A 26,921-nucleotide genomic window follows, 5' to 3' on the forward strand; every position below is an offset into this window, starting at 1 on the left:
CGGTTCTCAAATTGTGTACCTTGAACCAGCAGCATCAGCATCACCCGGGACTCGTGCAAAATCCAAACTCGGGGGCCCCATCCCGGCCTACTGAATCAGAAACTCTGGAGCGGGGCCCAGCAGTTTGCATGTTAACAGGTTTTTCAGGTGGTTGTGATGCACGTTCAAGTTCGAGAGCACTGGTTGGTGCCCGTGATCTCCAGTTCGGGAACCGCTGGTGCCTATGCCTCTCGACTTTGAGAACCGCTGGTGCCCGTGCAGTTCAGTAGATGGATAGAGTGGGAAGGAACTGGAAGCAAGGAGACCAGTGCAGAGACTACTGAATAATTCAAATGAAGACTTGAATGATGGCAGCAGCAGTGAGAGTCGAGTTGCGGTAATGGATTAAGCAGGCATTGCAGAAGTAAAATGGATGGGGCTTGGTTATTGAATGGGGAGAGAGCAAGGAAGGGAGGGCGAGGGCAGACTCCGGGCTGACTCCTGCTCTCTGTTTTGGATGACAGGTGGCTGGTAAAGTCATGAACTGAGAAATAGTACATGGAAAAAGAGTAGCTTTAGGAGACGAAGACGTACATGGAGTACATGACATGGGTCTGAAGTGCCAGCAGGACTCTGAGGGCGAGAAGGACAGGAGGTCGTGGGTGAGGGAGGCCAGCGGGAGGGCAGAGCTGGGCCTGCTCTCCAGTTGGGAGTGATCAGGATACACGCGGTGCAGAAATGGAAGGAGTGGCCGTGCTCACCCCTGTCCCCACACCCCGCCCCCTGGGCCACCTGTGCAGATCTCTGCTCTTCCAGGTGAAAGTTGTGAGGGCAAGTCACCCAGCGTTTCTGACCCCCGGGTCTTCATTCTCCAAATGGAAATAATGGCAGCCACCTCCGGGTTAGAAATCAGTGAACTACAGTCTCCATAGTGTGCCTGTCATGTGGTAACTCGCAGGGAGTGCGAGCCCTCTCCTGTCCCTGTCGCCTGTTACCCCCTCTCTCTGCAGGAGGCTGTCCTTGAACTTCGTCTCTGGGCCTAAAGCTCAGGTCCTCAGCCTCCCTGCTATCCATCCCCTTCTACACACACACACACTCAGGGATGTGCACCTGCTCCCTTGAGATGTAGGCACCTGGGGCTGGTCCTTCCCTCTCCCAGGCTGACCTGGGTTGATTCCTCTTTGCCACACCATGCCTGGACGCTACCCAGGCTTACCAGTTAGACAGAGCAAGCAGCCCATGTCCAGTCCTGCTCTCACAGTGGGGAGGTCCAGCAGCGTTCCAGAAGCTACATGCAATGGTGGTGGCCTGCTGTACTGTTCTGAGCCCCCCTCTTTTCTTGCCCTTTTTTTGTGGGAAAAGGGGGCACAAGGAGCAGAAATTGGAGGGAAGGTTCTCCGGGCCATCTTTTGGGGGAAGAGGCACCTGTGTTAGGTGACAAGGTGCTAGGCAGTCCACATGTCCTCTTAGGCTTAAAAATACCTTGAGTTGCAAGTCAAGGTCTGTCCCTGAATCGTAAATTAGCAGCTGAATCTTCCTGGGCTACTGTTGCTCACATGTTAAATGAGCATATCTCTTCCCCCTGTGCCCTGTTTTGCATCAGCCACAATTTCACCAATATTCCTAGGATCTGAAGGACTGATCAAGAGGCCCCAGGGCCCTGTTATCTCCCGTCACTTGGCTCTCGCTCTCTCTGCTGCATCACTACTGGCCTTGCCTTGGTTCCTTGGACACAGCATGCTTCATGCCAACATACAACCCGTACATTTGCTCTTCGTTCTACCAAAAATCTGTTTTCCCCAAGTCTCCAATCTACTATTTCCCTCTCATTATTTAGGTCTAAGCCAGGTGTCACCTCCTCCAAGATACATTCTTTCTCTGCCACCCTAAGGAACCCCCATCCTTTCTCTTAGTTACACTCTACCACATTACCTTGTTGTGTTATCTTCAAAGAGATCATCACCATCTGAAATCCTCTTGCTTATAATGGGACTATTTGATTCTTGTGCATCTCCCTTCACTAGAATGTGAGTTCTCTGAGATCAGGGACTACATCGGTCTTATTTGTGTACTGGTAGCATCTGGAACAGGCCCAGCATATACTAGCACTCAGCAATTATGGGATGGTTGGACAGATGAATGGATGGATGGATGGATGGATGGATGGATGGATGGATGGATGGATAGATGGATGAGTGGATGGGTGGGTGGGTGGGTTGATGGATGAGTGGATGGTTGGGTGGGTGGGTTGATGGATGAGTGGATGGGTGGGTGGGTGGGTGGGTGGGTAGATGGATGAGTGGATGGTTGGGTGGGTGGGTAGATGGATGGACGGACGGACGGATGGACAGATGGATGAGTGGATGGATGGGTGGGTGGATGGATGGATGGACAGAGGGATAGATGGATGGATGGATGGATAGATGGATGGATGGGATGCTGTGAAGGCATGTGCAAAAGAACGGACCATTACACCCCCTGGCCCCAAGAAAGTTCAAGCCTGGACAGAACAGCCCGATGCTAAGAACCAGCTACAAGTTTTCAGATGATCCCTTTGACTAGCAACAGGGAAAGCACACAATTGGCCTAGATACGCTGGTGCGTTCAGCAGGTTGGTGCTGTAGGAGTTGATGTCTTCTCTGGGGCTGCCCTTTCACAGCAGCCATCGGGCCTACACAGGCTTCCTATAAATCTCTGCCTTCCCCCACAACGCACAGCTGGGCCTCCAGCTCACCCCCCTGCACAAGCAACCTCACCCCTCTGTCCTCTCGCCAAGGTATGGGAATGTCCAGGGCTGGTCGTCTGGCTTTAAATTGACCCCCCCCCCACTGACCCCCATCTCCTAATTTGTTCCCCGAATCACAGCTCACCTCTGTCCACTCTTGCATCTTCAGTTAGTCTAACTGGGTATCCTCTCAGCCCCCATCACATACATTTATCTTCCAACTGCCTTTGGAGTAAACCTTGTCCCTCTGTACTTGCTGGCTTTGTTTCCTGAGTCTGTGTGTTGAGGGGTAGCAGTGGCCTGAGCATCATGGAGCAGGCTCCCGGACCACCTGCCCGGACGTCTGAGTCACCTCACCTGAGACTCATGTGCCGTGCTCAAGCCCTTGTGGCTCCCTGTGCTGACCTTCCGCCTGTCCCTTGGCTGGAAAGTACTCTAAAGATAATTAACGGGCGCTTTTGACCGAGCGCTCACTACGTACTAACAATCGCTTTACAAATATTATCTCATCTAATCGTTAAAGAACCTTACAAGGCAATGTCTTCTTACCCCCGTCTTGTAGATCCGCAAACAGGCCCTGAGGTGAACTCATCCAAGCCACGTGGTGGCTGCAAAGTGGCGGACTCCACGCTCAGATGGGTCCACAGTGTGTTCTTTTAATTACCGTGCAGAGCCGCCCCAAACACATACCAGGCTTTGCTTACCTAGCGGTACCTCAGTCATCAGATCCTGCTGCTGTGGCTCCCTGCCCTGCCCCAGCAGGCAGGCCCCGCTCATCTCTTGTCTTCCTGTGAATAAATAGGCCTGCTTCAAAGAATCTGAATGTGACAGCTCCCTCTGTCCTCTGGCCATCTCTCACTCACAGAAATGAATTTGCACCAGAAGGTCTTGTGGTGTTCAACTTGCTTGTTGCCATGGCTTGGCCTCCCCGTCTCACAGTTCTCGGCCAGAATCGTTATATGCTTTGAGGGGCTTATTCACAGACTATTTTTCTTGCCATCCCATAGCTTGTCAGGAGCAGCTGACATCCCGCCATTTGTCAGCATGAGAACCAGGCCTGTCTTGATCGTGCCAATGGTGGTGTTTTGGCAGCTCTCGAAGCAGCCGGGAGCCCTGTTCTGCTCCACCCTTTCTAGAACCTGTGGAATGATTCCTTATCTTCTGCAGCCCTCAGATATGCTCCCCTGCTTGGTGACACATTCCTGCTCCAACTGCGTCCACATTTGCAATTGAGGCAACAGAACAAAGGCCCACCTCTTTTAAAATGGCAGCCTGGGGTCCATTCAATGAATTTGGACTGCTCGGAAAGATGCTGTCGACTCTTGCCAAATGGATCCCCTATCCAAATCCGGGAGACACCCTGAGCAGACCCACCACATCCTGGATGGCAGTGGAACAGTGGACTGGGGCCCTGGCTGGCAGCTGGGGAGTGGTGAACAGTGGGGCCACAGGCAAGAGATCAAAACAAGGTGGATGGCGTCAAGTAACAGCACGCGTGTATGTTGGTGTCCGTCGAAAGCGAAGGGGACTCGCATAGGAGCAAATCGGGTAGAAGGGCTTAGCCTTCAGAGGACCCACCCCCCCCCCGCCCCACCCCAGGCAGGATGGCACAGCCCAGAGTAGAGGCCAGGTCCTGGGGGCTTCAAAGAGAACAGAAAGAGGATAGAGGCAGGATGCCAGGATCAGGAACAGCGTGACAATGGCAGTGAGCATTTGTTGATCAATGAACATTTCCTCTGCATCAGGCCCTGTACATTAGCTCATTTTACCCTCACAGCCCAGTGAAATAGAAGCTGTTACCCTTCCTACTTTGCTCATGAGACAACAAGTTAAGAGAGGCTAAGTGACTTGCCCAAGGTCACACAGCTACCAAGAGGCAGACTTAAACCCGGGGCCCTCTGACAACTCTCTGTCACAAAGCACTACGAGAGCATTGCTGTTGAATCTGTAACAGGCTGAATGTCCCCTCTCCTCTAGGTTTCAAGACCCACCTAGAATGGGAACCACTCAGTGCTGGAGGGCGATTGCAGCTCCCAGCAGGCTTCCCCAGGGGAAGGCCAGGCTTCCCCGGGGCTTTGCCCGGTGTTCATTGGACAAAGAGTTGGCTCGTCCAGAAGTTTCAGTCTGTTCAGCTGTTTGGACCAGACTAGGGAGCTAGACTTTTCTCCATCCAGATGCGAATGCAAATCGCGTTAAAACATCCAGCTGTTCCTTCCCGTCCTTCTTGAATTAGCCATCACTCGGGCGTTTAAACAGAGATCCACAGTAGTGTCCCTTTCTTGGGTGTGTGAAATTCCCAGACTGTGGCACAGTTAATTGCAGCCGCTGCAGCCCCTGTGGGTTTCGGAGTCAGCAAGGTGCTCAGTGTCAGGCTTGAAGGCAGCCATTCATTCTTCTGCTTGGGCAAATCACTTAACTTTTTGAAAAACATTTTAATTTAAATACACGTATAGAAAAGCACATAAATCTTAAGTGCCAGCTTGATGAATTGTCACCAAGGGGACATACTTATGGAATCACTATCCGGGTCAAGAAATAACACCATGACCAGCACACTGAGGGCCCCTTGTCCCCACCCCGTCAACACGCCTCCTTTCTCTCTAGACACCCCTCCTTCCCAAAGGCAACCATTACCCCCAATTTAATACCCCATAACTCTGCTGAGCCTCATTCCCCAGTCTCTAAACTGGCTACTGCTGACCTTGTAGTTGTTGTGGAGCCAAATGCGGCCTTGTGAAAAGCACTTTGAGGATGTTATTATTGGTAGGCACATGAGCCATATGAACAAGGTGGGACACCTTTCTGAAGTCGACCAGATGGACTTTGCCACCCGAGAAGAGTGGCCAGAGGTTTATGACGACGTCTCTAGCTCTCTCCTCAAAAAACTACAGGGATCCCTGAGAAAATGCCCTCCCCTCCTGCCCTTTGCAACGGTTCTGACTTGTGCCTATATCGATAAGAGACGAGAACAAAGCTGGGGCTACCCAGTTCTTGGATCTGACTGGTCAGATCACTGCTCACCCTTGCTCGTGCCACGGGGCAGCTCAGTGGCCAGTCTGAAGCAGAGCTGGGGGCTCCCTCCTGCCCAACAGGACAGTGAGGGGTGAGTGAGACAGGGGAGGGGACTTGTCGGCCTGGAGTAGAGACGGGGGTGGAGGGGAAGCTTCTGTAACTTCAGCAATGCTTCCAACATCTGGTGCTACTTGATTTTATCGCACCGAAACAGTCCTAATAACAGGCCTGTGAGTGACACCATTTTTCATTACAAGACTGACAGGTGGGAAGGGAAATAAAAGAAAGACAGCATCGTGGGCTAGTGGTGCTGTCAGATTCCTCCAGCAGCAGAAGCCACTTGCCTGAGCCTGTCTGAACCTGAACGTGCTCTCACAGCGTAGGCCCGGAACCTTGTAGAGCTGGCGTGGTCAGTGCAAGCCCCCTGCTTATGAAGTCAGGGCTGCGAGTTTGATCCCCCTGTGGGCCAGTTAGCCGCGTTCAGTGGCGGGGCCCCACGCTGTGCCCCAGATCCCACGTGGCTTTTTTGGCAGCTGGCAGGAGTGGGAGACGGGCAGAAGTATGAAAACTTGCCAGTAGAGATCTAGTGCCTCTTAACACACGGCCTGCCGATGACTTTATTGTCACGTGGCCTGGGGGATTTATCAGTTTGGGGGAAATGGGGTATTCATAAGGCTGTAGCAAAAAAAACACATTACAGGTTCCTGCCTCCTGGAGCTTGCATTCTAGACAATAAACAGCGAAATGAACGCATAAATAAGACAGCTTTGCATTGTAATGTTTGCTGTGAAGAAGACACAACAGGACAATAAGACAGAGCGTCAGAGAGAGGGGTCCATTAGACAGGCACACGAGGAAAACCACTTGGAGATCTGAACAGTGGGAAGAAGCCAGCCTAGCTAAGGCCAAGGCCAAGGCAGAGCCCTGCAGCCGGAGAAGAGCATAGATGTGAAGATGCAAATGAACTTGCCCTGTTGGAGGAGCAAGACGAAGGCCAGCATGGCCGGAGTGTGGTGAGTAGGCTGCGGGCCCTGACGCCCGTGGGCCGTGGTCAACGATTACAGCTGACCCTTGATCAACTTGGGTTTGAATGGCCTGGATCCACTTAGACACAGATTTATTTTCTATAAATACAGTACAGTAGTGTAATACAGTACAATGTATTTTCTGAATAGCATTTTCTTTTCTCTACTCGCTTCATTGTGAGAATATGATATTTAACGCGTATGACCTACAAAATACGAATTAATCAACTGTTTGTTATCGGTTAGGCTTCCGGTCAACAGTAGGCTATTAGTAGTTAAGTTTTGGGTGAGCCAAACGTTTTACGTAGATTTTCGACCGGGCAGGGGGTCAGCACCCCTCCCCCTGCATTGTTCAAGGGTCAGCCTGTACTGTTTGTAAGCTGAGAAGTTTCTGTAGGTTCTTTGCCTGTCCGCCCAAGGATCTGAGGATAGATAGCATCAGGAGAGTCCATAAACTTAGAAGAGAAAAATTTACATCTATTTGGTTTCTAAATTTAAACTGAAATGTGTTATTTCCTTTAATTACGAATGTGGGCAGCAAAGCATACTGGTATGAACTATACCTGTGACTTTGTCACCAGTCGTGTCAGTATAGTGCTGGTCTTAGACCTACCTGTAGCTCCAAGGTCACTGTAGCACAAAGATGTAAAAATATTTTACAACTGGATTTCTTTTTTTTTCTCCCAGTGCTTATTTATTTTTGAGAGAGAGTGCGCAAGCATGGGAGGGGCAGAGAGAGAGAGGGAGACACAGAATCCGAAGCAGGCTCCATCCAGGCTCCAAGCTGTCAGCATGGAGCCCGATGCTGGGCTCGAACCCACGAACCGTGAGATCATGACCTAAGCCAAAGTCATATGCTAAAGTGACTGAGCCACCCAGACAGCTTGACAACTGTATTTCTGTGTAATACAGTTATGCAATACAGTAAATAGAATAATCATTTTTTAATTTTTTTTTATTTTATTTATTTTTGAAAGAAAGAGACTGAGTGTTAACGGGGGAGGGGCAGAGAAAGAGGGGAGACACAGAAGTCAAAGCAGGCTCCAGGCTCCAAGCTACCAGCACAGAGCCGGACGTGGGGCTCGAACCCACAAACCGTGAGATCATGACCTGAGCCGAAGTCGGATGCCTGACTGACTGAGCCACCCAGGCAGAATAATCATTTTTAAACATTTCTAAAGAAGGGGTTCACAGACCTCACCAGAGTGCTGAAAGGGGCCACAGGCATAAAAAAGATTAAGTCAATACAGACTAGAACAGCATAATCTGCTTTAGTTTTCAAGAGACCCTTGAAAAACTACATTTGGAAGAGGGGAGAGGAAGAGGCAGGACCGCACCTGAGCTCCGTTTACATAGGTTATTACATTTAATCCTCACAGCAAACATAAAAGACATTATTTCACCCATTTTAGAGAGGAGGAGACTGAAGCCCGGACTGGAGGTAATTTGCTCGGCTGGCGAATGGCAGGGCTGGGATTTAAACAGACATCTGTCTGACCCCAAAAGGCAAGAAGGCCCGTGGCCGGTGAACGGGAGACTATGACAAGAGGTCAACGGTCAACATTTGCTCAGACCCTCCGGTGCTCCACCACTTCACCGGTGGCTGACCTGCCAACCCCTTCTTACCTTCAGCCTGGTTCTTAACTGAAATCTGCCTGCATAGGCCAATAATACAGCCCTGAGCTGAGCCAACTAAATATTTCATGGGGATTTTAATTTAACTCTAAAGAAATTCATCCAACCCTGAGAGCAGACTGTCACCTCGAGAAATAGCACCGGGGAGCCCTCGGACCTGCGAATGACATCGCCGCTTCCCCAGGAATACTAACGCTGCTCTGGCCCTCTGCTCCCCGAGCATTACTGAGGATGGACCCAGCCCAGTGAGCACGGATAAATCCCACCCATTTGGGCTCAGACCGGTTCGCGAAAGCTCCGATCAGAGCCTCCCTCTCAATAGGGGCGGGCAGCCTCGGGGGCCCGGGTGCTGGCTGGTCGGTGCGTGCGTGCGTGCGTGCGTGCTAACTGGGCGCTCTTGTCTTTGCCCTTACCCCTGTTCCCGTGTCCTGAAAGCAGAAGGGGTGGGGCTGGCATCCAGTGTCCCCAGTGGACGAGGACGCCGGACGTGGTGCAGATGGCATGTGAGCCCTGAGAGTGAGTTCATGCTCGGCCCCAGTGCCCACGGGGAGGAGGGGGAAGACAGCCTGCCTCCTGTGGCAGGAGGGCAGATGTGCGCCCTTCTCAGGCATGTTATTAGGAAGGCCTAAATGATGACTTCTGCCGAAGCTCGCGCCAGGAGTGGGAGTGAGCTTCCCCCGTCTCCTTCAGAATCCACTGCCGCTCTGCCTGGTGACCTCAGTGAGTCATCGCAGGTCCCTGGGCATCTCACTAGGCGGGGGGTGGCGGGGAGGGGGGTGGAGGAAGACACCCAGCAGGTAAATCGATCAAAGGACAGGAAGTAAGCAGATAATCTAATTTCAAATGGGCTGAGCTGCAGATGTTAATCTGTTCCACTGCACAGCAGGGACTGAGGGCCGGCCAGAGTCTAGAAACTGGCTCCATGGAGCCAGTCCTTCCTCTTCTCTCTGGCCACCGGGCCCAGCGAGGACGTGACTGTCCTCACCATCCCTAGACTTTCCTGGGGGGAGAACGAACACCTCTCCCCTGACAGCCGCCTGTAAGCACAGAGCCTGGGCAAGCTCTCTCCTGAGCGGGCTTACAGGGGGGACTGGGCCTGGGAGGGTATAAGGGGAAAAGGAAGCCCTCTGGCCGGGATCCAGGGCCCCGAGCCCGCCTTAGGCTGGAAGATGAGGATTGTATCTGACCGCATCCGGGTCATGACCTGAATCCGGTTGTAACATTCTGACTTCCTGATAAAATCCCCCCTGCTTACAGGCACGTGTCAGACATCTGCCTGATTCTGCTGTCAGCGTGAAGGGACTCGAGGGCAGGCCACGTTTGGTGGCTTGTCCTCCCGTGTCCTGCACCGTGGGCCGTCCTGGTTGTTCATTAGGGACTCGCCGTGTGCCCACTTTGGGAAAATCACTGTGCCCAGTGCAGCCATCAGAAAGCCACATAAATGGTCCTAATACTCCCTATGGGTCTGAAGCTCACTTTCTCCTTGTCCTAGCTCTGTGTACTTGAGCAAATTACTAACCTCTCTGGGCCTCGGTTTCTTTGTAAAACGTGACCAATGGCAACTTTGAAATGCTATATGCATTAAATATTTTAAAATCCTTGTCCCTGCTTCTTATAATCCAATGGGGAGCTAAGATATGAATGTCTACAACGACACTAAGAATAATTAGAAGGGCTAATATCTTCCGAGTTATTCTGTGCCAGGCAGAGGCTTTGCACGGCTTCCTCATTTAATTCCCACAGAGGCCCCATGAAGGTAGGAACTGCTGTTATGCCCACTTGATGGAAGAAGAAACTGAGGCACAGAGAAGGTAAGTCCTTTCCCAAGGTCACACAGCCAGTAAGTACAGAGTTCAAGTATGAGCCCTGGCCCCCTGTTCGAATCCAGGGCATTATATGGCCTATGCCACGTGAGTGGTATAAACAGTGTCTTATCACCTTTGGTGATATGAAGACGGGCTCATTCCTGGGGAGGCCATAGAAGTTTTTGCAGAGGAGGTAAGCTGTGAATGGGCCTTGGAGAGTAGGTGGCGATGTGGGTTGGACATTCTAGGTGGAGGAAGCAACACCTTGGGAGCCACTGCTGTCAGGAAGTACAAGGTGTTTGGAGTCAGCCGAGCCAGACTGGTGCAGGGTGGGGGGAGCCCAAGGGTCCTGGGAAGTGAGGCTGAAGTCATAGGAGTTCATGAGGGCGGACTTCAGGGGAGTGAGGATCGTGGATAATTTTTTAAGAGGGAGGAAGGGTAGAGTTGTCGTGGTGTCAAAGTTCATCTTTTTAGAAAAAGAATATTAATAGCCACTATGTATTGAGCATCTGTATATGCCGGGCCCCGTGCTTTGTGCGTTACATGTCATTTGTCCTCCCAACAGCCCTGAGCTGGTGATTATCATCTCCATTTACAGAAGTGAAAAGTGAGTTTGGAGGGGATGTAAAACCTACCCACTGTCACACAGTCGGTGACTGGCAGGGCTGGAACGTGAACCCGATTTGGCCTGGTGCTGGTGATGCGTGGCAATGGAGTCAGAGACGTGGAGGGAGGGCTGCGTGTCCTTGACATTGACCTCATTCAGGAGGGCCGGGCAAGGGGCTGAGACGAATGGCTGGCTAGGAGGTTCAGCAAGATAAGGGCTGGAAAGCATCTCTGGGACGTGGTACCATGTCCAGCTGGCTGATGTTGATGGAGTGGGGGCATGGACATCAGGTTGCCCTGTGTGCAGTGGTAGAAAGGACAAACAAGCGGGGGCGTCTGGGTGGTTCAGTCAGTTAAGCGTCCGACTTCGGCTCAGGTCATGATCTCGCGCTCCTCGAGTTTGAGCCCCACATCGGGCTCTGTGCTGACAGCTCAGACCCTGGAGCCTGCTTTGGATTCTGTCTCCCTCTGTCTCTGCCCCTCCCCCACTCATGCTCGGCCTCTCTCTGGTTCTCAAAAATGAGTAAATGTTAAAAAAATTTTTTTTAAATAGCGAACATGGGAAGATAATAATGAGGATGGTCCTTTCTTGCCTCTCTTTAATCTTTTTTCTTCACTAGAGCCAATTGAATTGGGTGCAGGCTCACGATACAGCCTCTGAAATGAAACTGCCCAGGTCGGAATCCTGGCTCTGCCTTTTATTTGCTGTGCAACCTTGGGCAAGTTCCCTAACCTCTCTATGCCTCACTGTGCCCTGTAAAATGGGGATAATAATAGTAACTTACCTCCTAGGGGTTTTGTGAGCAGTAAGTGAGATGACACACATAATGTGCTCGGTCCAGCTCCTGACACACAGGAAGGGCTATAGGTGTTAGCGAGGTTAGTATTCCAAACTGTATCTTGTAGGCCATCCACTGCTTAAAATACTCAGGGCCATCCAAGTTCTTTTCAAGCTGTCGCCTCTTCTGCCTGCCTCTCCAGCCTCATCTTATAGCAGGCTCCTCAGTCCTGTGTCGTCCAGCCACTCTGGCTTTCTTCCAATCTCTGGAATGCACCAAGTCTCTTTCTGCCTCGGGGCCTTGGCACATGCTGTCCTTCCACTGGGCGTGCTCACCCCAGGGCTTCTCACAGGTAGCTCCTAGTCAGGCAACTGCATCTCCTCTGGGGGAAGCCCCCATAGACCTCCCAGACTCTGTCACCCCCCTCTTGTACCTTCTCATGGTGCCTTATATGACCCTTTTATGAAACCTGTTGCAGCTGTAACTTTACAAATAGTTCGACTGTCTCATGACTGTCCACCTCCCCTCCGGACTGCAAGCCCTCTGCTGCACGGGGCCACGCCTGTATCTCAGCACCTTGCACGCTGCCTACGGCAAGGTGGAGAGTCCGTAAAGAGGGGTGAGGGAATGCTGAGCGTTGCAGAGGAGGAGGGGACAGTGGGGGCTGTGCAGGCTGTCGCTGCCTACCCCGAGAGCCCACACTCAAGGTGGGGAACCCGGGACACAGCGGCTGCTCAGTGGCCCCATATCATCCTCAGCCAGGGCCTAATGTGCGTTAGTTATCCTTCCCTGGCAAGCCTCCCTGATGGACTCGGACGGAGCTCCTCCCTATCTGGGTATTTATATGCATTATGCCAGCTCCCATCTTGCAGCCTCAGACCGGCCTTGCTTGGAATTCTGTAAGCCTCTTCGATATACAAGGGATCTCCAGACACAATTACCTTGGAGTGAAGGTTTCCAGGAATGCTCAGTACAACCTCATTCTGTGTAGCATTTTCTCATTCCAACTGTAGCCTCCCAAAGCTTTCCAGAGTTAAGTAACACAATTACAGAGTTAAATAAACGGCAGCAAAGAATGGGAGGCACTATGGAGCCTGAGTAGCAGGTGAAATAAGGGATGTACAGATGTGACTGGCAAAGGGGCGGAAAGCGGCTGGCATGGAAAAACAGCCGGGCCCCCCGCCGCCCAGGGGGCAGGAAACTGAGGACTTGGGGGGAGCGGGCAGGGGCACCCGGTAAAAAAAAAAGCCGGAGAAAAAAGATCTAGAAGCCCATCAGAGATAGCACAGCAGATCCGAGAATTCAAAGGAAGCTGGGGAGGTCATTTCATCTGCTGTCCCCAGAGGAGGATCACATAACAAGGAAGACACTGTGGGAAATGACTGAGTTTGGTTTCCAAGCTGAGTGTCCATTTTTTCCCTGAGTTTTCTAAGCGTGGGGGACAGCATGAGGCCTCAGAGGGTCCTTAGGTGAATCTTCAGAGACAGGCAGCCACACCAGAGAAGCACATCCTGTCAGCACAGCTCTGTGCATGTCCCAGGTCACCCGGGAAAGACCACCAGGGGCCAAGTGTCCAGAGGCCACTGCCCTACCTGGAAGTAGAACAGCCTGGCTGCCCCCGGCACCCCCGCCCAGACGTTCCTACTCATCCCGGGTTAAGATATCTCATCCCGGGTTAAGATATCGTCTCCAGAGGCCCTTGTTGAGATTATCATCCTAAAGGCAAACATTTACCGAGTACTTACTTTGAACCATTCGCTTTCTCAGCAATTCTAGGAGGTAGGCACTGTGATGATCCCCACTTTGCATATGAGCAGACTGGGGCTTAGAGAGGTTCAGTGTGTCGCCTAAAGTCACACAGCAAACAAGTGCGTACTAACAGAGTCGGGACAGGTCTGCCCCACACAGAAGGCTGAGTCTTAGCCCTGTGTCAACGGCCACTCCAGACATAGGTCCAGCATCTCTCTGGACTCTCCCAGGCATTGCCCACACTGTATAGCCCGGTAAAATGAGTCCCAGAGAGGCCGAGTTGCTCTGGGCACATGGCCTTCCGCCCTGTCCCACCTCTCTTTAGCTTGGTTCTCTGGGAAGTGGGAGGGGGAGACTGGGCTGAGGCCACCGGAGGCCATCGGCCAGTGCTGCTGGGGCACTGCTGAGGGGGTGGGAGCGCATGTTGCCCGAAAGAGGGCAGCAGCTCTCTGGAAGAGGAGAAGGACACAGAAGAGTGTTTGTTCCCTTCTGGCTGTCCGGGATCTGCGGCCATCAGACGCCTTCCCGCCTTCCCGGCGGTAGTGGTGTTAGGGAGGCGCAGGGTGGCGGCAGCAGGTTCAGGCGACCCGGGAGCCCTGCTGGGAACCTGCCGCCTTCTTCCCAGCCAAGCCCCAGCTCCCGGGAGGAGAGCGGCAGCCACACTGGGCCTCCAGGCTTTGATAGCAATGGAGGCAGTTGCATGACCCCTATTAAACTCCACGAGGCAAAGGATAGTCTGTTTTGGAAGTCACCTCCAGGCTGGCTCCAGCCTGCCCTCCCCTTGTAAATCCTACAAACATCCAGGAAATAAAAGAGGGGGATCTCTCAGAGGCAGAACATGAAGCTCTTCAAAGAACACTTTCAATTGATAATGGGGAGGAGAGCGGGTTTTCGGAGGGAATGTATTTATACGCCCCTGTGTGCCCGCGTGTGCGCACACACACACACACACACACACACACACACTCAACACCCCGAGACCAGGAACACCATGCTGCATACAGAACTCTCTACCAGTTCTCTTTTGTCAGCCCTCCCTCTCTTCCTCTGGCTCTGGGGGTCCCAGCCTTTTCCGGTTTCCCTGCCCGTGGGACCGCTCCCGGACCTGCTCTCCAGATGGTGGTGCACTTTCCCGACCTCTCTGGATTTCCTTCCCCTGCCTGGGGTCCCTGTCGGCTGCTGCTCTTTGCCGACACGTCTGGCAGTTCCCTCCTCCGAGCTCATTCTCCCCAACTGCTCCACAGCATCCGATTCTGCCGACCGCCGTCATCTCCTTGAGCAAAAGGAGTCCGTTAAACTAAGCTCCGCCTCTTCTGGCAAAGCGAAATGCCAAGTGTGAGGTCGGGGAGCTGGAAGAAGAGTTCAGAGGGCATTTGGTTGAACCCTTTCATTTTACAGTGGCTACAACTTTGGCCCAGAAAAGGGAATGACTCGCCCACGGGCACCGTGAGTTTGTGGCCCAGCTGCAGCAACAGCCGGGTCTTGAGATGTCCTGCCTACTGCTTTTTCCACGGGAGAGCACAGCCCTCCTGCTGTGAGCGGCCAAGAGACCCGGCAGGGCTGGCCTGGGCTATCGGCATGCCCGTACTTCCTTCCTTCCCCCACACTGACAGATGCTAACAGTTGAACATTCCCACCTCCCTTTGGCCGTCCGTTTGGTTTCGTGGCATATCATCTCATCGAAGATGGCTGTATAGCATAATGTCTTTTTTTTTAAGGTTTACTTATTTATTTTGAGAGAGACAGAGGCGGCGTGAGTGGGGGAAGGGCAGAGAGAGAGAGAGGAAGAGAGAGAATCCCAAGCAGGCTCTGTGCTGACAACGCGGAGCCCGATGCGGGGCTCCAACACAAGGGAGTGTGAGATGGTGACTTAAGCCGAAACCTAGAGTAAGACGCTTAACCGACTGAGCCACCCGGGTGCTCCTGTAGTAGAATGTCTTTTTAACTAAGATGAAATAAAATGCAGGCACATGTTTTGGAATAACCTGACCCTGAGAGGTTGTTGCTGATACTTCAGGATGCACGGAAGCCAGGGTAGACAATTACTAGTCTATACTAAGTTGATTAAGTGCAAGAAACAGCCACGAGCACACCTCCGTGGTTTCTTCTGGCTTTTTCCCACCCCACCCCTCCTTTCCTGCCGCCCCTGCCCCCAACTAGTTTGGGAAGCGTCTCTTTGTGAGTGGACAGAAATGCCCTGTCTGAGCCTGGGGCACACACCCCCTCGGGGTATGTGGTAGTTCTGTAAGCACCCAGGAAAGCGTCACTCCTGTGACACCGTCCATTTCCACCTTTCTCTCCATATGGAATTGTTTTACCATAATGTCATTGTTGGCCAACGTTTATAAACGTGTGCCATGATTTCCAAATTTCAATTCAAAGTTTGCCCTTTTTGGAGGAAAGCTGTGTGAGGAAAAGAAACTTGGGGATAGAGGGGCGCCTAGGTGGCTCGGCGGCTGAGAGTCCGTCTTTGGCTCGGGTCATGACCTCACGGTCCGTGAGTTCGAGCCCCGCGTCGGGCTCTGGGCTGACAGCTCAGAGCCTGGAGCCTGTTTCAGATTCTGTGTCTCCCTCTCTCTCTCTGCCTCTCCCTGCTCATGCTCTGTCTCCCTCTCTCTCTCAAAAATAAACAAACATCAAAAAATTAAAAACCTTGGGGATAGAGTTGTTGAATTTGGTTAATTTGGGGGGTGGATGGAATATGTGCTCTTAAATAACCAGAGGAGGGACCAGAAACTGTGTACCTTTGCCCGTTTTATGAGTTTTGGTTTTCCTGATCTTTTCTTCAGTTCCTTCAATCCAACCCACTTAACTCGTCTCCTCCAAAGGTTCATGCAGGGCTTGGGCTGCCAATTGGCTGGAAACCCACACTCATGAGTCTGACATCGCACCTGCTGGGCCTTTGTGCTTGGTTGATTTCTGTTGCTGTACACCTGTGCTTTCGAGTGGGCCTCCAGCCAGTGCCGCTGTCATCGGGGGGCTGAGGTTCTGAAAGGCCCCAGCAGCCCTCCAAAGTGTCCCAAATGAAGGTGTTAACAATTTTCTCATCAAACTTCATTTTTTAGTCTCAAGGATTGATTCACTTGATAGCAGCAATCAGCGCTCTCTTGGAGAAACGCAGAATGAGCACAATGAGGCATTCACATGTTTATTTTTTATTAAAAATCTCTTACGTCTTCACCCTTGTTTCTTTTATTTAAGCCCGGTCTCACTTTATAAGGCCCTGAGTTTGTTAACCTACGCCAGGATCACGTGGCCCCTCTGGCAGACGGAACACGGACCAGGAGTGGAGACTCAAGGTTGAAATGCAGAAGAGACTGACCTTTGCCAATGGATTTATCCTTCTTGTACACAAATCTCAGATTCCCTTGTGTGCACAATGAGGGCCAGCGTGTCTATCTCTCTATTTTCTTTGCAGTGATTTAGGAAGAATCATGTACGTGCGTGTGCGCGCGTGTGTATGTGTGTGCACTCGTTCAGGACAGCCCGGCCTGTTTGTAGATGGTCGGACACTTCCCTTTCTTATTTCTCTCTACCTCTTCTCCATCAGCTGATCCACCAGACTTAGAAGAAGGAGTTAAGCTGAAATGGAAACCAGTGGAGGCCAGTCTGAGATACACGCCGCGGTTATAAAACATGGCTCTTCAATATTAGTGGTAGTCAGGATCACGTGGGCAACTTGTTACAAATACAGATGCTGGTGACCCGCCAGCGCAGTCTGATTGAGGGGGTCTGGGATGTGACTCAGAAATTTGCATTTTAAGGGCACCTAGGTGGCTCAGTTGGTTAACTATCTGACTTCGACTCCAGTCATTATCTCACGGTTCGTGAGCTCAAGCCCCATATCAGGTTTTCTGCTGTCAGCACAGAGCCCGCTTCAGATCCTCTGCCCCCTCCCCATCTCTCTCTCAAAAAAAATAAACATTTAAAAAAATCTCTCTGCCCCTCCCTCCCCCTCAAAAATAAATAAACATTAAGAAAATTTAGAAATTCGCATTTTTGTAAGGCCTGCAGGTGATTCTGACGCTGGTGGTCAGAGACTAGATGTGGAGAATCCCTGTTAGAGAATTTCTGGGAAGGGTCCTCACCCTGTCTTCACCTCACATCCTTGGCTTAAGGATGAGGTCAAGGACATCTAGAGACATGAAGCGACTAGGCTAAGTTAGTTGATGAGGGCAGCACGCAGACCAGAACTGTGTACCAGTTCTGGGCTTGTCCCCTCCATACCATGTGCAAAGGGAGCCGACCCAATAGGAAGAAATTGAATTTGCTTTGCCACTGGATGGGTTTCAGTTAGGTTCAAGGAAGGACTTTCTGGCCAAGAGGAGCATCGAGGAAGCCTATAGCATCTCCTTACCCAGAGGGCTTGAATTCAGGACAGACTGTTATCCAAATTGGGCACCTGAGATGCAAGTAGAAGGAGAAAGAAAGGAAGGAAGGAAGGAAGGAAGGAAGGAAGGAAGGAAGGAAGGAAGGAAAGAAAGAAAGAAAGAAAGAAAGAAAGAAAGAAAGAAAGAAAAAGAAAGAAAGAAGAAAGAAAAAGAAAGAAAGAGAGAGAGAGAAAGAGAGAGAGAGAGAGAGAGAAAGAAAGAAAGAAAGAAAGAAAGAGAAAGAAAGAAAGAAAAAGAAAGAAAGAAAGAAAGAAAGAAAGAAAGAAAGAAAGAAAAAGAAAGAAAGAAGAAAGAAAGAAAGAAAGAGAGAGAGAGAAAGAGAGAGAGAGAGAGAAAGAAAAAGAAAGAAAGAAAGAAAGAAAGAAAGAAAGAAAGAAAAAAGAAAGAAAGAAAGAAAGAAAGAAAGAAAGAAAGAAAGAAAGAAAGAAAGAAAGAAAGAAAGAAAGAAAGAAAAGAAAAGAAAGAAAGGAAGGAAGGAAATGTCCTTGGAACAGATTCTGGTGATTTTGCATGAAGGGCCAGAGACCCTTCTTTTAGTTCTGTGGCACCTGAATTTTAACCTTAACAGCAACGTAAGTGGCCAGTGGTCCCGGAGGCCCCGGGTCCAGCCCCAGCTCTGACAAGGACAGACTCTGTGACGTCGGGCCACCAGCTCAATTTGAGCCTCCGTGTCCTCACCGTGAAATGAGTGGGGTTGCATTAGATTGTTTCTCATTTCCGTGGTTACATCATTTTTGTTTTTCACTGTAACTGCCTCCCACCACGCGTCCTCTACAACCTGGCAACTCCATCAAGTTCTGTTGACAGAGCAAATTAAGAAGTTGAATTTAAAAACTACTTGATGTTGAGAATCCAGCAGCCTATGTGCCAGTTTTCCCTCGCCTAGGGCGTTTCGAGACTATCTCTGAACGGTCTGTAGTGATGCCCCCGGCTTTTTATACTTACTGATGTATTTAGAGGGGTCTGACCTCAAATGACCATAAGTTATAGCTTCAATACCTATGTCCTGTTATGTTCAGGCCTGGGATGTACTGTGACTATCTAGAGCCACTTCCCACACAGAGAAACCAGACTAGAGTGAAATCTCCCCAGTAGTGATGACCTCTGGCCACAAGTCCCCATACCTGCATCTAACAAGGCCACCCCACTGATGGGCTTTCTCTGTCCTTTCAGAAAGCAGACCTGGCCGTGGCAGGCCTCACCATTACTGCTGAACGGGAGAAGGTGATTGATTTCTCCAAGCCATTCATGACTCTGGGAATTAGCATTCTTTACCGAGTTCATATGGTAAGAGACTTATTTTATAAGCATTTATGTCATTAAAGTTATTTGCATGCAAACACTGAGTTATATGGTAATAATGAATGACTCACGGAAATATTTAGATTTCAAGACTTAAATGCAAATGAGCTGGGCTATTTTTTCCCCCATCAGCTGCACGGACTTGCAAACAGGAAGAATGGAAAAGTCACACTTGTGGGCTTTCCAGTAAAAATTGCTTCTGCCTCACTGAATAGAGATGACCAAGAGTGATTGCTCATCCCTTGGTGCACAGGGTGTGGGACCACAGAGTGGTCACTCTGCTTCTGCCTGGGGACAGGGTCCCCAGTCCCGATAAGTTATCCCAGCCTTTTCAAGGATGTCACCGACTCCCCGGTGCACCTTGGTTCACGCCAAGCATTGCGTCTGGTGAGGGAATGTGGACTCTTTCCTCTCTGGGTTATCCATACTGGTGAATAGATAACATCGCTGATCTCTGGTCTGTCCCCTCTTCTGCGTCCTCGAAAAAAAAAAAGAAAAACAAAAGAAAAGAAAGGCTTCTCTGGTTAGGTTGGCTGGCGTGAGTACAGTGAGCATCTACAGGAGTTTGTGAAAGCACACCAATGGGCGGTGGAGGACGGGCCTGCCAGGGTACCCTGGCTGTACCCCATCCGCAAAGTGGATAATAGTTACGTTGCCCGTGCAGAGTTGACTTTCCGTAGTTTTCTTACCGAACCAGAAGAAACTTGGTCTCATCCTTTCATCCAAACTGACTCTAAGCGCACAGCTGTTACGTGGATCCCCCCCCAATACTCGAGTCATTATAGGTGTCCAAGGTCACGTTAACATGGTGTCTTCCAGTGTGTTTCCTGGCACCACCAAAGGCTGCCCTACAGGGGAGTGATCAAGAGCTCATCCCACGGGCCAGCTGAAGAAGTGACCCTCTGGCTTCTGACTCCTTCCCCCAGGCCCCAAATCCCAGCCCTGCAGAAAGGGGATTGCCTGTATTCACAGTCCCAGCCTGGGCGCACGGAGCTGGTAGCTGCTACGGCCCATTTCTGCAGGAGGAAAGGTCCCCTCGTCACAGAGCCCATTCAAGCAGCTCGGAAGAACGCTGTCTTGTGCTGGGCCTCAGCATCCGTCACGATCACGGCCCGTCTTAGGAGAGGAGGCCGATCCTCTGAGAGGGGAGGCAGCATCGAAATCCCAAGCCCTCTAGGCTAAAACAGAAAACATGTGAGCAGTTGGTCACTGTAGACGCTGTCGCTGATGTGTGTGTCTCGTGAATTAAGGGGGATTCTGATTCCCCCTCCTCTTTTTCACGACGAAGAGAACTCCGGTTCATGGAGCACCTCCCATGTGTCAGACACCTGTGATGTTAGGCACTCTTGTTATGGGTTGAATTGTATCCCCTTAAAAGACATGTTGAAGTCCTAAGCCCTAGGACCTGTGACTGTGACCTTATTTAGAAACAGGGTCTCTGCAGATACAATCAAGTTAAGATGAGGTCATCCTGGATTAGGGTGAGTCCTAATCCAATGAGAGGTGTCTGTATAAAAAGAGAGAAATGGGGACACAGGGGAGAAGACCATGTGAATTTGGAGACAGGTTGGGATGATGTATCTACAAGCCAAGAAACGCCAAGGACCACCTGAAGCTTCGGGTGACAAGGAGGGAGTCCTCCCCTAAAGCCTAAGGGGCGCCTGGGTGGCTCAGTCGGTAGAGCGTCCGACTTCGGCTCAGGTCATGATCTCACAGTTTGTGAGTTCCAGCCCCGCGTCAGGCTCTGGGCTGACAGCTCAGAGCCTGGAGCCTGCTTCAGTTCTGTGTCTCCCTCTCTCTCTGCCCCTACCCTGCTTGTGCTCTCTGTCTCTCGTAAATGAATAAACGTTTTAAAAAAATTTTTATAAAGCCTTCAGAGGGAGCACGGCCCCACTGACACCTTGATTTTGAACTTCTAGCCTCCAAACTCTGAGACAATGCATTTCTGTTTTTTTTTTAAGCCACCCAATTTTTGACACTTTGTCATAGCAGGCCCTAGGACACCAGTACACTCGGGTTATTCTTATAATACTGAAAGAGCAGAGTTCAAACCCAGGAATGGTGTGATTCGAGCTTGCTCTCTCTGTGACACCAGGCTTGCCACCCCCTCATCTGTGTGATCTCTTTTGGATAACGTGTTCTGGAAAGCATTCTTGTGTGCCTTCTCTCATTCGGTCCTTCGGACTGTTCTTTGAGAAAGGAGGGAAGGTATTATAATTCCAAAGTGACAGGTGAGGAAGCTAAAGTCCCATTTGGAACTAATACAGGGCTGGGCCTGGAAGCCAAGTCTCCTAATTCTGGGGACAGTGCTCTTGTCACCCTTATACCTGTCACTACTCCCTCAGCTATTGTCCAGCCAGCACAGTCTCTTGAACCCACCCCACCCCACCCCAATCTTGCTACCGAGCCCTGAGGGAGCATCCCAAAGTAATGGGGACATAGAAGCTTTCTCCACGCCACATTGCTGTGGCCAGGCTGTACAACTAGGCTCTGGCCTTGATCTCTTGATGAATGCCAAGGATTCTAGAGCCTCGCTCATGACCCGATGGACTGTGTGGGTGAAGGCACCTGACACCAAGTGTTTCCACTCACTGCCTGGGGACATCTGCTGTTAGGCTGCCCTCACCACCCAGGCCACCACTGCCTGGAATATCAGCTCTGGCCAGAACAAAATTCCCACTCACCAACCCTCTGGACACCCTTAATTGGATTGTTGGCCAAGTGTTTCCTACCACCACAAACCCATGACCGCATTAGTTCTTGGGTTGTGAAGTTTTATGTGTCAGCTTGCCTTGGCTGTGATGCCTAGATTTCTGTGAAGGTATTTTGTAGAGGTGATTAACCGCTATCATCAGTAGAGGAGATTACCCTTGCTAAGGTGGGTGGGCCTCATCCAATCAGTTGAAGGCCTTAAGCGCCAAAACAGGTTTCCTGAAGCAGAAGGAATTCTGCCTCAAGACTGTCGCTTAGAAATCCTGCCTGAATGTCCAGCCTGCCTTATATATTTGGGCTTAACTGCTCCCACAATGGCATGAACCAATTCCTTAAAGTAAATCTCTTTACATACACACACACACACACACACACACACACACACATCCTGTTGGTTCTGTCTCTCTGGAGAACCCTAACTGATACGGTTCCCCTTTCTGTTCAGGACCCCTCCCCTCTTCCAGCCTAGTACGCCACATGGCTGCTTAGATCTGATTTATAACGGGGGGCCGAGCTGGGTAAAAACTGAGTACTGGCGTGAACAGCTTACCCTAAGCAGAACTGACAGTTTATGCATTCATTCAACAAATATTTATTGAATGCATTCTGTGTGTGAGGCAGTTTGCTCAGAAAGTACCAAAAAGTCAGCTGGGGAGAGAACAATCCTGAATCAATGAAACCAGGGGAGACCTGGTGAGAACAAATTGGAGGTGAACTTGGCCGCATCTGAAACATCTGTACCCTGAACTGGCAGAAACAGCGGATGCCAAAGGATAGCCCAGCCGAGTTCACCACAAAAGCCTAGATCTAAAATTACACAGAGAAGCTATCTTTCATAAAATGGTGTTAACAAAATTAAAGTTGAATACTGAGTATTTATTATTTTGTGAATTTTCTCTAATCGATAGTTACCTGTGAACAACTATATGGTAATTTAATTTCACTTATAATCTATTCATGACCTAGAATCTCTATCTTTATTCTATGTCTGAGGTCACCTGAGTCATGAGTGATTATTACCAAAAAGCGAGCATCTGGTGATAGTCGAACCTGTGTGCAAAGGTTAAAATAATTAACCCGGAGTATAAATGCCTATTTAGAATATATCGCAGAACCCTCCAAAATAATAAGGATGGCAGGAATGTCTGTGAAGTTGAAAGGCAATCAGAAATAATTTGGGAATTTCCGACAATCTGAGATTACCTAGGGTTTTTCTTGAACATGGGATCACCAAGAGGTAATTATGTGGTCCTCTCCTTCTCCTCACTGTTGGGGTATAACGTCTGTTTCTGCCCAGGCATCTCTAGGACCAAAATCAGAATGTTTCGCTCTCTGGACCACCTACTCCCTGCCGCTCAGAGGCCAGCTGAGCGTTCTGGCTTTGGCATTTGTTGTTGTTGATCCCTCCCCCGCTTTTGAACACTCTCTCCATTCCTGGGATCCAGGTCACGGTTTCTTCCTGCTGTTCTGATCGTTGCCTCTCCTGCATTTCTGTGGACCCCTCTTTCTCTGTCTGTCTACCCCATGAATGTCCCTGACCCATTTTCCTTCTCACTCTGACAACTCTCTGCTTGGGTAATCTCACCCACTACCAAATCTGTAAATCTGGCCCTGACCGCCCCCCTGAATTCTAGAAGCGTATTTTGAACACATGACTAGACATCACCTAGATGTCTCACGGGCCCCTGGATGTCTCATGGGCACCTCAAAAACAGTGTCAGAAGCTGTATTCAGTCTAGTTCTGCCTGCTTCTCCTCTGTCCCATCTCAGATCATCCCATCTCCGCCCAGTGAGCTGAGCTGCCCTTCACTTCTCTTACCCCTCCACCTTCACTTGGTCAGCTCACCTCCTAAACAGTTCTCAAGTATGCTCTCCACCCACCCCCACCCCCCCCCCACTGACTCCACCTGGTTCAGGCTCTCTCTGTCTCTAACCTGCTGCTGCCATTATGGTGGCTTGTGTTCTCCTTGAGGGTAGAGTGTTTCTTATGCAGTACAGTATCTTCATCAAAGGAGCCCAGAGGCGCCTGGGTGGCTCAGTCAGTTAAGTGTCTGACTTTGGCTCAGGTCATGATCTCGCGGTCCGTGAGTTCGAGCCCCACGTTGGACTCTGTGCTGACAGCTTAGAGCCTGGAGTCTGCTTCAGATTCTGGGTCTCCCTCTCTCTCTGCCTCTTCCCCACTCACGCTCTGTCTGTCTCTCTCTGTCTGGTATGGAAACGTGATCATCCCAAACAGGCAATATTAGCTTCGTAACTATGGAGAGAAGAAAGGCAGGAAGGAGGATGAGGGAAGTACCCTGTGGTCCTGTGGGCAGTGAGCACCACATTCCTTTGTGGCTCCTGATGGCGCAGTACAGAGCCCTAGGAGCCTGACTTCCGTTAGGAGGCCCAGTATCCCAAGCAGCAGAACGAATGCCCTAAATAGATTTCCTTTTTTTTTTTTTCTTCCTGACCTTGACTCCAGTGGTCTTGAGAACAGGAAGAGATGGGAGGCAGATATCACAGGCATCCTAGGGGCATCTTCTGCTCCAGGCCTACATGGCTGCCACCAGGACTCACTTCTCCCTCCCGCCCTGAGCCCGCGTATCCTACATGCAGCATCGTACCCACCTGACGGGGCATCGGAATCCCTGGCCGGGGCCAGATGATCTCCCAAGCCATGCATCTGGGGTCCAGCCATTAGAATCTGAGGTGTCCCCTGGTACTCTACGGATGGGAATCAAGTGACAGGACATCTGAAGTTCAAGGCTGTCTCGATTTCCTTGGCATATCGGCTCCTTCATTCTTACTGAGAAGTTCTGCATATACTGTAACAGTAGAACCCCTAGGCCATCTGCAGTGCGGGTTTAATGATATTGACGCACACCATAAGCTCTCAAAGATCTGTGTGAATGGAGGGGAGAAGAGCCCAGAAAAACGAAAACATTCCTATTTAACATTAGAGCGTCTCATGCAGTTTCTGCTCTCTTTCTGCAGCAGTAATTTGCCTAATGATGTTTTGCTCAGATTAATATTAAAGTAAGTTTGTATTCCTCAAGCACGCACTGACTGTTGTAGCAAGGCATCATCAGAGCGTGCCGGAAGCCAACCTGAGATTTGACATTTGGCATAGATAGCCCCCAGATGCATAATTACATTTAAAAAATTCAGAGTTGACATATTCAGCGAGGTTGGGTGTACGTCCAGGATACTTGTGTGTTGACTAACATCTGCCTGGCATCTCTTTTATTTATGGAGCTCTTCCGCCTACAGTCTCTGGTTTAATACGGCAATCCCCTAGGCAGGTAGTGGGATTCCCGTTTATACACGGAAGGACTCTAAGGCTAGCGGTGGCTAGTGGTGCCATGGAAAGAGGAAAGAGCACAACGGTGGAAGTTGTATTGAACCGAGTTTCTGGTCCGCAAGTTCATACACTCCCAGCTACCCATCTTTATGGTATAGTTGGGTGTATTTCTCCGCGTCAAGGCCTGGTGTCAGCGGAATTTTCAAAATCCTTTCTTTTTCGACTTAGAAAAAGGAGGGAGGCACCTGGGCGGGGGGAGGCTCAGTTGGTTAAGCGTCTGACTTCGGCTCAGGTCATGATCTCATGGTTCATGGGTTCGAGCCCCATGTGGAGTTCTGTGCTGACAGCTCAGAGCCCGGAGCCTGCTTCGGATTCTGTGTTGCCCTCTCTCTCTGCCCCTTCCCCACTCATGCTCTGTCTCTCTCCCTCTCTCTCTCTCAAAAATAAACATTAAAAAAAAGGGGGGGGTTGGAAGTTCTCCACGTCCAGTGTGGAGCTCAGTGAGGGGCCTGAGCTCATGACCCTGAGGTCAAGAGTCAGACACTTAACCAACTGAGCCACCTAGGCTACCCTCAAAATCCTTTCTAATCTGAGGGTACTATGTATACTATACCATACTATACTATGCTATACTATACTATATTGTACTCTATTATCCCATATAGTGTCCCAAGCCAGCCAGAGCACCTTGGACTACCTTGAAAACGTAACTTTACTGTTTTCTCCCTGTACTGTCCCGCTCTACCTCTGATTAACAAATGGGAAAGTTTTATACTCTGTTCTTTTCCCTTAACTCCTAGCTAGAGTCTTCTCTGTCAAGAAAAGTAAAAAAAAAAAAAAAAAAAAAAAAAAAGACAGTAATTAAAAAGTGAGAGAGAAATAAATGCCAACATTAAATTAATGCCCAGCATTTTCGCTGGATATATTACCCATGTTTTCAAGAAGGTCGGTTTCATTTTGGAAAGACTGTCTAGAAAAATGGAGAACAATGCTAAGTAAACCAGTGAGTCATTTCTAATACTGCTTAATACGCTGCTGTAAGAAAACAGAAAATGAATCGAGTTCTGTTCCTTAAAGCTAAGCAACATGATAGCCCATATAATGGAAATAGGGTTTCCTGAGCATATGATCATTTTAATATGGGTTATTTATTGAGCATTCCTATCCCAAGAAGCTCAAGGTGTTTTATCAACATTGCTATAGTAATTCTCACATTCCCCCTTCATGTTGATTGTTGGGTCCCATCTTCTGGAAGAAGGAAATCGCACCCAGAGATGTTGAGCAGCTTGTGTAGAATCACTCAGCAAGTCAAGGTCAGTGCCAGGATTAGAACTCAGGTCTCCTCATACTAGACTTCCAATCAGCAGAGTGAAAATAGATAAGCAAGTATGTGGGTTACATAGGCAGCAAACCCATGTGGGTAGTTTTTGTGAGGAGGGATTAATTGCTTGCTTTTTTTTTTTCTTCTTGGCTTCAGGGGTGGGAAGTGCATGGTAGGCCCAACTATGATCAAGGCAGCCCATTGCAGACACACTGAGGAAAGCTGTCCATGGGTTCCCAGGGTGGGACAAGAGGAAATCGTCTTCTTCTGCCTCTTCCAGGAGACATGGAGACTTTGTTCTTTTATCGCTTCAGCCCTGAAGAGTTTTTATTGACCGCTGACCACGGCCAGTAGTTGAAAGAAGACTCTGAATATGCTGCCATTTAGTTCTAAAGACTGGCAAAACCACATGGAGGGCATGGGGAGAGCAGAGGGGGCAGGAAGAGAGTCAGTGTCACTAATTTGTGTGATGTCACCACTAAGGAAATGGTGACTAGGATACACAGCCCTTCCAGAAACACGGAAGAACCCGCCACACGTCTGACCCACTCTGTGACTTTGGCGGAAAGGCTGAGGCGGAACTGAGTTCCAAAGGTT

The 26,921-nt window shown here is 50.1% G+C and overlaps 1 protein-coding gene across 1 annotated transcript in view; it reads left to right on the forward strand.

Annotated features, from left to right (window-relative positions):
- GRIK4 (glutamate ionotropic receptor kainate type subunit 4) overlaps positions 1-26,921 on the forward strand; it is a 311,988-nt gene that overhangs the window by 248,038 nt on the left and 37,029 nt on the right. Inside the window, 1 exon segment of the mRNA XM_045038428.1 lies at positions 18,880-18,993. Coding sequence (XP_044894363.1) covers positions 18,880-18,993 — 114 coding nt within the window.

This window comes from Felis catus, chromosome D1 (genome assembly GCF_018350175.1).
Source record: "Felis catus isolate Fca126 chromosome D1, F.catus_Fca126_mat1.0, whole genome shotgun sequence".
Taxonomy (NCBI): Eukaryota; Metazoa; Chordata; class Mammalia; order Carnivora; family Felidae; genus Felis; species Felis catus.